The sequence below is a fragment of the Lissotriton vulgaris genome, chromosome 5, assembly GCF_964263255.1.
Source record: "Lissotriton vulgaris chromosome 5, aLisVul1.2, whole genome shotgun sequence".
Classification (NCBI taxonomy): Eukaryota; Metazoa; Chordata; class Amphibia; order Caudata; family Salamandridae; genus Lissotriton; species Lissotriton vulgaris.
The window spans coordinates 1359857997-1359868316 of NC_141693.1; the positions used below are offsets into that span (position 1 = coordinate 1359857997).

The following is a 10320-nucleotide window of genomic DNA, read 5'->3' on the forward strand; positions in this document are numbered from 1 at the left end:
TAAACACCCCCTCTTTCCAGAGGAATCACCTCCCAGCTGGTAACAACACTTCTAAGCCAGTCGCATTCAACAAATGTCCAGGAGGGCAGATACAGGATAACAAGCAAAGCAGTTTTAGATTCATCATAAGTAAATCCCAACAGTCTAGCGTGGATGTAGGGTGCCTCCACTTAGATTCAACTGGGGTGGTATAATATATATATATATATATATTAAACCCCACCCCAGTTGAATCTATATACAGACACAAATTATATGCATTTTTGTTAAAAGTCCCACTGCGGACTCAGACCCTCATCTAACTATGATCCTGTTGGAAACCTCTCTAAAGTATATATCTAGTTATTTGACACCCTGGTTTTCATTCAACTGGCGCAACCCAAATCGTTGCTAATTTCATTACATTTCCCACTAGAACCATCTTGCAGAACCTACTTCTAGATAGCCCAGTCATGTTAAGAAACCTTTGATCACTCCAGCCAGATTGTATGCCCTATTCACTGCATCACCGACAGCACTCGGCTGGTTATCCTACATTTTTCTTAATTAACTTTTGCCTTAAGGTTCTCCTTGCTCTCAACTCCATTATTTGCAATTAAGACACCACCCTCTGAGTCCCATGTCTTGTAACCATCATTTCCTCCTTGGGTTTATCACATTATCTCAACATGCAAGATAATAAATCATCACTTTCAATGTAGACCTTGACTTTAGAGTCAGGCTACCTCAGCATCATCCAGCACTGGGTGGCCCTCTGCTCGGATGCTCAACTGTGATAGAATTTATTCCTTACATTTCTAAAACGCGACCTCCAGCTCACATATGCCTTTCAATTTGTCCCCTCCAACACCCATCCACTCACGGGCTAGAAATCTGGATTTACGTTTCCAACCTACTATACTCCAGAGGCCTTCATAACTGCAACTACTACCTGCTAGAAAACTAATGACAATATCTGCAAAATCCAGCCAAAACAGTCCCTTCAAAACTGACAAACTATGGATGTCCGCACAGATCCTCAAAAAGTTGGACTGGTTACTGGAACAGTATTTGATCTCCACTGCATAACATTTTCATGCACTTAATGCTTGTAATTAACCGGTGCAAGCCCAACCACCCTGGATAGCCATCTAAAAAAAACAGAGCCGTAAATTAAATACTCCAGTATGTAAAGTTAGGACCACACCATTTACAACTACCTGGCTGAAATCCTCGTCAGATACTTCCTTCTTTGAAATCTTTTCATAAAACCAAACCTCACCTCCTGAGGGGACCTCAAAGTTCAGTCGTAACTTGCGTGGATTAAAACACTGGAACTCACTCCACACTGACTTCGCCCCATCTCCCACTTTATGGAATTACAAAAAAATAAAAAAAATAAAAAAACACCCCCAAACGTTAAGATCAACATTACCCAGGCCTACAGCCACGAGTACCATGTACTTGTATAAAAGTAAAGTAGATACTTTAAGAATGTTCAGTCTAGAACGCCATGCAATGTGTGCAGTATCTTCCAATGCTGCTCACACCATCCCATTCACGTTACTAACAAAACTCATTTTTGTGGTCAGTACCGCATAATTGAATGCTAGGTCTGCCATGTCTTATCAAAGCATTTTGTTTGGAAATAAAATGCATTTGAACCATCAATCTAAATTCTCTTGCCTTCGCCCCATGGAAAAACCAAACACTCCCCACTTGTAAAATCAATCATTTGGGAACGAACGGAAATAACAGGGAAGAAGAAAAACCACCCCCACACTGAAATACCCTTTTAAGGCTGGGTGAGCAAGACTTATCTGTGTAAGATTCAGTTTTCGGACAGAAAGCCTGAGACAGTTGGCAGATTTGAAAACTTTATTTCCTTAAAGTTGTCTCTATATACAATTAATGGCTGTTGATCCTAGCAGCAGTATCATCCTCATTTGCTGCTGGTGTACTTGGTGACAGCCTTGGTGCCTTCTGAGACCGCATGCTTGGCCAGCTCCCCCGGCAGCAGCAGGCGCACCGCCGTCTGCACCTCTCGACTGGTGATGGTGGAGCGCTTGGTGTACTGGGTGAGCCGTGCTGCCTCCGCCGCGATGCGCTCGAACACGTCATTCACGAAGGAATTCATGATGCTCATTGCCTTGGAGGAGATGCCAGTGTCTGGGTGAACCTGTGGAAGATTGTACAGTACTCATGAACTAGACAAGGTACAGACAAGAGACTTTAACACTGAGCCTGAAGCCATGATCTGATTGCAGGGGTACTTTAAGCTACAGCATAGTTCGGTGTTTGGAGGGAGGAGATAAACCAGGTTCTGGAAAAATAGACAATATAAAGAACGCCCATCTAGAACAAAGCTGTCAATCTCTCAAAAGGTAACACTCCCACAACCACAGCAACCCTAACTGGATGGATGGATCTGCTCTTCCCCCACATTCTAATCACCTCTACCCCCTCTCCCCAAAGCCAGGCCAATCACAGGGATAATGTCTTCAAGCGGTGCATACAGCAGTACCATGCCACCTCTCCATTACTTTTACTGACTGAACCCACATTTTCCACCCAGTGGACTCCTCAAGCTCACTGCAGGTGTGCCACATATTTGTGGTCACTCCCCAGCAGGGCACAGGTCTCAGCTGGACTGAAAGTCACCCAAAGTGTCAGGCATCCTACTGTATAAAGCTCGCCTCCTCAGAAACACAGGGGAAGGCCGCCACTCAGCCGATTGTTCAAGCAGGAGCAGTTATCTTCAACTTTTACCCCTGGAAGTGTGTCCGCGCATCCTGTTCCACCTTCCACGGAAAACCGATTCAAAACCTCAACTGGGGTCCTTCCGTTCACCCAGGGTGTATGTGGTCCTTGCATGTGTGATGCATGGAGACTTCCTGCTTCTGCACGATTACATTGTACATCATATGAGACTGTCTCACAGTCTGAGGTATAGCCTGGGGACTACATCTAAGGCATCCCACTGAAATTTCACTTGACTGCCTTTACATTCAGCCTCGATTTGGGGCAGTGCAAAGACTGAGCTTTCTGGTTTCTGGGGTAGCCTCCTAACAATATTTAAGGATCAACAGCTGAATGTCACTTCTGGAGCCTGCTCTGACACCAGCCCATATGCTCTACCATTGGTTGCTCCGACTTCCTCTACTGTAGGAAGCCATAACTAAGCCGGGTAAGTTGCAATTTGTTCAGGCTGGCGTTACCTAATGAAAGGGATCGGATTGAGAGACCAGCTTCCTGCAAGCGCACATAGTTCGAACTAAAAACGATAGTTATACAGATGCGGTTAGACTTCAGACTCTGCAGCAGATGATAGGAGGCGCTATACCATATCTGGGAGTTGGAACCCACCTATTTATGGCAGCCTATATACCCTTCTTTGAGTACAAGAACAACTTTTGTGTTCCAATGGTGGAGGCTGGAGGCCCTGGACTGCTTCCACTCTGCCATACTGTGGTTTCAGCATAGGTTCCAATCCGACCATAACCCTGGGCCTCCAAGGCCCATAGGTACCGAATCAGTACAATGGAGGACTCTACATTCATTGATGGCTTGGAAAATCATTGCTAAACAGCCATTTAGTGTCCACCCCTCAAATTCAGGACTCGAGTTCTAACCCGAAAGTACCAGTCAGTCCATTTCCAGGGACCACGTGGTATCCAGATCATTGACAGCGTCCGTTCTAAGCCACTCGCCACCCCAAGCCCAGTGGGAGGTGATCCCGTTGCCAGCGAGCGCTTAGAAGCTTCAGTTGGCCACACTATATCCAGCCTGTGCTTGTTCAGTGCTTTACAATCCAAGACACCCACTTCCTTCAGTGGTTCGGGATTTCCATCGCTCCCGAGCGGTGGGTCACTGTGCATTTTTGGCGCACACGGCTTCACTGCCATGTAGCCTGCTGTTATGAAGTGGACGCCGAGATCCAATGAATTCAACATTAACACCTGCCTTCCAAACTGTGGAGGAAACTGGGAGGCGGAACAGAAGGATAACAGCGCTTGGAATACTTAAGGCAATCTCATCGACCAGGGTTTAGCGAGCGGTTTATCTGCTCTACATTTTCTCAGCACACACCAGTGCATGGATTTTTCATAATTACTTGCTCGGACGGGGTTTCGTTATCTTGCCGATCTCACTGTAGCTGCCAGTCATAACTACCACTTCTTCGAGTAAGTTCCGACCGCTTTCCAAGCTGCAGCCCCAGGGTTAAGAGTGGAGCCGACAGGATCGGGGCCCGGAATCACCAATGTGTTGGAACCATACCCGCCAGGCACTCTGCCAAGAAAAACAGCTGACGCAGGACCCAGCGCTAAAAACCTGCCCAGCTAAGGGGCATATTGTCAGGAATGGCGCTAAAAATTATCACCGTTTTAGCATCAGAAAACGGCCGCAAAAGCGGCGTCAATGGGCTTGATAATAAGCCCTTGTTAATTCCAATAGAAACCCATTCTGTTGTGAACATGGGCTTCTATTGGAATTCTCCAGGGCATATTATCAAGCCCATTATCGCTGCTTTAGTGGCAGTTTTCCGCCGCTGAACCGGCGATCATTTCAACGCTGTCCTGGATATTATGCCCCTAAATAACTTTTTCACCCCAAAGAAAGAGCCAGGCACGCAGAACCCACCCAAGACTCACCAATCAAGATTTACTAGTGCCTTCACTTACCAACCCCCCATGAAACAATGAACCCATTGTAGTAATGAGGCTACACAGGAAGTAGGTTCAGGAGATTTATTCATGTAGAAGACAGCTTAACAACCACAGGTAGGAAAGGATCACCTCAACCTCAGCTAGGTAGGTTCAGGAGATTTATTCATGTAGAAGACAGCTTAACAACCACAGGTAGGAAAGGATCACCTCAACCTCAGCTAGGCAGAAACGGACCTCAGTCAAGGGAAAACATTCCAAGAACCCAACACTCTACTGAGTGACATGGCAAGGTTCTATGTGACATAGGCTAAAGGTGGAATACCACACCCATGATGCTTTAGAAGCACGTCAGACAGTCAGTCAGAATTTTGGCTCTAACCTGGCTCACTTCCACCTTCCTCAAACTAAACTTATTGGGGGTGGGGGGGGGGGAGCAGTGTTGGGGGGTGAAGATCATGCAACAGAGCCAAGCCCACCATTACCCCACAAAGGGAAAACATTCTCCCTGCCGGCTCCCACAAATACTTGCAGTGTAGGCCCTCACCCACTTAGACCCCCAACATGGCCGAATGTCATGGCCATCATGATCCCAGCGGTGACACCGACAGCCAATGAACCCAAACACCTAACTGCATCATGACAATAGCTCAGAAGTGTTCCAAGAACACGTCTTAGCACCCCATCAAGTCTAGTTTTTTTCCCCTCGGGATTTAGATATCCGTTTACCGTTGGAAGAATCATGACTACAGGTCCCAGAATGCAGCAAATGAAACGTCACTGAATGTGCTACTCACACATGGACCTAGGACATTTGAGAGCCCCCATCATGGCTACACACTAGTCCACCCACACGCGGAACCACCAACATAATTAGGCACCTACATTCAGTGCAGCAGTTAAATAAAAAATGTGACAAACAGGGTCTTCAATCCAAAGCCCAAATACGATCAATCACTATCCCAACCTGCTTCAGGCTACACGATACAGCGTAACTCCACCCCCTTTCCCCCAAAACAGGAGATAATCATCCCTCTTCCCACTTTCCCCTGGACGAACTGTCCAATCACCAGTGAAAACCCCACGCACCTGCTTTAACACTTTGTAAATGTACACAGAGTAGGTCTCCCTCCTCTTCCCTTTTCTCTTAATCCCTTTCTTGTCTCCTTGAGCCTTCGGTTTCTTTTTCCCAGGGTCTGAAGTCATGACTAAAGCACCTTCGGTTACCAGGGAATTCACTCACGTACTTTCTTAATGAGACCGCACTACCTGCTCCCTATAAGAGCCGAGAAAGACCAGAGCACCTTAAAACCAGGCCTTTATGAACCTTGTGCAGACCCAGCTGGGCCCAATCCAGGCGTGTCTCACAGGTGCGCGGGGCGGGGCGGGGCTCGCCGCTAGCTCTGTGATGCGTCTGCTAGGAATGAGGTGCCTGCTCTCCTGCCTTTGTGACATCACTGGAGGTCGGACCAGTCACTGGCTCTGTTCGTGGCTCTGTGAAATGTTACAACGAGACTGACCAAAGCAATCAAAGCATTCCCCTGTGTTCGTAATTCTCTGATTGGCTGATGTTATTCAGAGAGCTCAGCAGTCTCCTGGTAGATGTATCTACATTAGCAGGACCAGTTTTTTTTATAGTGCATTCTGGTACGCGTAGTCCCGAATTTAAAATGGCAAAAAACTGAATTAGAAGTGCTAGAATGCTAAGAACATATAGAAATATAGAAGGGTCAAAATAAAACACAAACACTTTTTTTAACCTAGGACTGATATCAAATAGACCAGGACAGCAAGCTCAAGTTATTTATGATTTCCTGCTGAATCTTGAGGCGAAAAACAGCTGTTATGTACTTTTACCCATGCGCAATGGACCGGCAGCTTTCCTCTGCCGAACTGTAAACAATCTGGGGCTGCATTATGTCCTATTACTTACCGGTAATCTTCATTACTCCGGGTCCCGTTGTCCTCGTCCCCTTCATTAATAACAAGTGAGATCTACTATCTCTCAGACAGAAAAAAGAAAGTAGGAATGCTGGTACGCCCCTCCCTCTCCCTATAGGGAGTACATAAGGGTACAGTACCCAGCATGCCTCCTGAACCACCAAGCCCAAGATGAGGGCCGGAAAGCCCGGGAGGGAGGGAGGGATGTAATGAAGGGGACGAGGACAACGGGACCCGGAGTAATGAAGATTACCGGTAAGTAATAGGACATTACCCCCAGGTCCCTCCTGTCCTCGTCCCCTTCATTAATAACAAGTGAGAATACCCAAGCAGCAACCGGCCATCATCAAGCAAAAAACCACCAGGACACAGCAGAACAGCAAAACCCAGCAATTTATTGCAAACAACAGCACAGCACGAAAGAAAACAAGGGGATCAGGAACACACAGCCCGAAGAACCCCCAAACCAAAGTTAGTGTCATCCCCCAGAACATTCTGGATACGGTAATGCCTAACAAAGGTATTAGCAGAAGCCCAAGTAGCGGCCCTACAAATTTCCGAAAGGGACACCCCACGAACCTCAGCCCAGGAAGCAGCCACACCCCTAGTGGAACGCCCCTGAACCCCAGCCGGGGGAGGGGAACCAGAAAGGGAATAGGCCAGAACAATAACCTGCTTCAACCAACGCCCAATGGAAGAAGTAGAAGCCCGACCACCCCTGGAGACAGCACCAAAAGAAACAAACAGGGAGTCAGAAAGCCGGAAATCCCGGGTCCGATCCAAATAAACCCGCAAAGCCCGGCAAACATCCAGCAAGGACCAAGGGAGGTCGTCCCCGTCCACCGGAGCCGAAAGCAAAGCAGGGAGGACCAGCTCCTGAGAGCAATGAAATTGGGAGGAAACCTTAGGGACGAAAGAGGAATCCAAACGAAGGACCACCCCGTCAGCAGAAAAGGACAGAAAGGGTTCTCGAGCCATCAAGGCACCCAGCTCCCCCAGGCGACGAGCAGAAGTGATAGCCACCAAAAAAACCACCTTCAGCGTGACAAACTTGATATCCACCTCTTCCAAAGGTTCAAAGGGAGCAGCAACCAGAACCCTCAAAACCAAGGGAAGATCCCAGAGAGGAAAAGACGGACGCACCACCGGGCGAGAGTTAGAAAAACTACGCAACAGCCGGGAAACCAGACCATCCACATCCGGCAGGTTCCCCCAAGGAGCCCGAAAAGCCCTGATAGCAGCCCACTGAGCCCGCAAAGTAGAAACGGACAAACGTTTCTCGAACCCATCCCAAAGGAACTGGAGAACATTCGGCAAAGGGCAAACCAAGGGAGACAAAGCCAGGCCAAGACACCAACGCTCAAAGTTGCCCCAATGCCTACCATAGGATTGAAGGGTAGAAGGCTTCCGAGATTGCTGAATAGCCAAGGCTAAATGCTCCGGGAGACCCCTACGCCTCCACCCTTGCCTCTCAACCGCCAAACCGACAGCCGAAGCCGCCGGAGGGGCAACATCGGAGACGACCGCAAGGGAGACGGAAGGAAGGGGAAGAACCATGGACCCTGAACAGCCAACAGCATCAGCGTGGGGAACCAAGACCTGCGGGGCCAGAAGGGCACCACCACCACCACCTCTCGATCCTCCCGCAACAGGCGGGACAGAAAGCGAGATATCAGAACCAGAGGAGGAAAGGCGTACAGCAGGCGAGACGGCCATGGAAGGGACAGAGCATCCACCCCCCAAGAACCCTCCTGAGGAATCCGGGAGAAGAAGCGGGGAAGCTGCGCATTGAGCCGGGAAGCAAAGAGGTCCAGAAAGGGCTGACCAAACCTCACGCACACCAGACGAAAGGCCACCGGTGTCAATGCCAACTCCAGGGATGCAGGAAAAAAACGACTGAGGGCATCCGCCACCCCATTGTCCACCCCCCGAACATGTACAGCCACCAGGGACAGAAGATGGCACTCCGCCCAGCAAAACAACGGGGACACCACCGCGTTCAGGGACTGAGAACGGATACCGCCCTGGTGATTTAGGTAGGACACCGTCATTGAATTGTCCGACCGAACCAACACATGGCGGCCCACCAGAAGAAGTCGAAACCCCCTGACAGCTCGACACACAGCCGACAACTCCCGCCAGTTCGAAGACCGACGACCCTCCAGAAGGGACCAACGACCCTGAAGGCAGTCCGACCCCAAAGTCGCACCCCAACCCAGAGCGCTGGCATCCGTCGTAAGTACCACCGGAGGAGGAGACTGCAGAGGCAAGCCCTTGTCCAGACTGGAAGACAGAGACCACCAACGCAGGGCAGGAAGGATACGGAGAGACACAGGAACAAGAAGGGACAAATCCCCCGACAAGGGATCCCACCGAGACAGCAGGTAGGACCACAGAGGACGAAGATGGAAACGTGCCCATGGAACCGTGAACACAGTGGCGGCCATCAACCCCAGAAGACGCAACCACAGGCGGACCTGAAACGACCTCCCCACAAGAAACCGATGAGCCAGAGAACACAGGGTCACAGCTCGATCCACCGGCAGGAACACCCGATTCAGATCTGTGCGGAAACGGGCCCCAATGAACTGCAAGTCCTGAGTAGGGGGGAGCCGGCACTTGGGGAGATTCAACAGAACCCATGGTCCCTCAAAGCAGCACACACTACCCGCTGATCCGACAACAACCGCTCCGCTGAGGGGGAATGCAGGAGCCAGTCGTCCAGATACGGGTAAACCATCATCCCTTGGAGATGCAAGAAAGCTACCAAGGGAGCAACTACCTTCGTAAACACCCTGGGAGCCGACCTCAGGCCAAACGGGAGAACCACAAACTGGTAATGGACCCCCCGAAGGCAAAAGCGCAGGAAGGGACTGGAGAGAGGATGGACAGGGACGTGATAATAGGCATCCTGGAGGTCCAGAGAGCACATGTAATGACCCTGCAGAACCAGGGGAATCACCCTCTGAAGAGTCTCCATTTTGAACGGAATCCGCAACACAAACTTGTTCAGGGCCTTGAGATCCAGGACAAGGCGAAACCCTCCCGTCACCTTGGGCACCAGGAAAATGATGGAGTAAAACCCCTGACCCCACTCCCCCGGAGGCACCACCTGAATCGCCCCTTTGTCCAACAGTGACTGAATCCCCCGAGAAAGTTCCGCCCGTTTGGACGGGCAGGATGGCCAAGGAGTCGGACGGACCCCAGAGTCCGGAGGCAGGCTGGAGAACTCCACACGATACCCCAAGCGGATCACGTCCAGGACCCACAAGTCTGAACAGGAGGACATCCAGGCCGGAAGAAATAACCGAAGCCGACCACCTACCAATGGTCCGACCTCGGACCCCAGATAGTCAGGAACGAGGCTTCGCAGGAGGGGACTTCGCCTTCAAGTCCCGTCCCCGACCAGGCTGAAAACGGCCACGAGCTCTGGAAAACTGTCGGCGAGAAGAGGGCCGAAAAAAAGGCTTCGGCTTAGAAAAGGCAGGAGCAGCCGAGGGCATCTTGAAAGAAGAGGAATGTTTCTTCTCCTTAAAAAGACGATGAAGCTTCCCCTCCAACTCTGCCCCAAACAACATGGAACCCTGAAACGGCAGACGCAGGGCAGCAGTTTTCTGGGCAGAATCGGTCTTCCAATCCTTGAGGACCACATTCCGACGAGCCGCTATACAAGCACCCCCAGACAGAGCGGAGGCCCGAACCACGTCAAAGGAAATGTCAGACAAAAACTCAACCT

At 50.0% G+C, this 10320-nt stretch overlaps 1 protein-coding gene across 1 annotated transcript; it reads right to left on the reverse strand.

Annotated features, from left to right (window-relative positions):
- Nucleotides 1-1848: 1848 nt before the first annotated feature.
- LOC147712596 (histone H2B-like) lies at nucleotides 1849-5979 on the reverse strand. Its single transcript, XM_086920356.1, has 2 exons — nucleotides 5733-5979; nucleotides 1849-2158 (listed from the first exon to the last, which is right to left on the reverse strand). Exons 1-2 carry the CDS (start codon nucleotides 5847-5849, stop codon nucleotides 1922-1924), a joined length of 354 nt encoding a protein of 117 aa, XP_086776482.1. The 5' UTR covers nucleotides 5850-5979; the 3' UTR covers nucleotides 1849-1921.
- Nucleotides 5980-10320: the final 4341 nt, after the last annotated feature.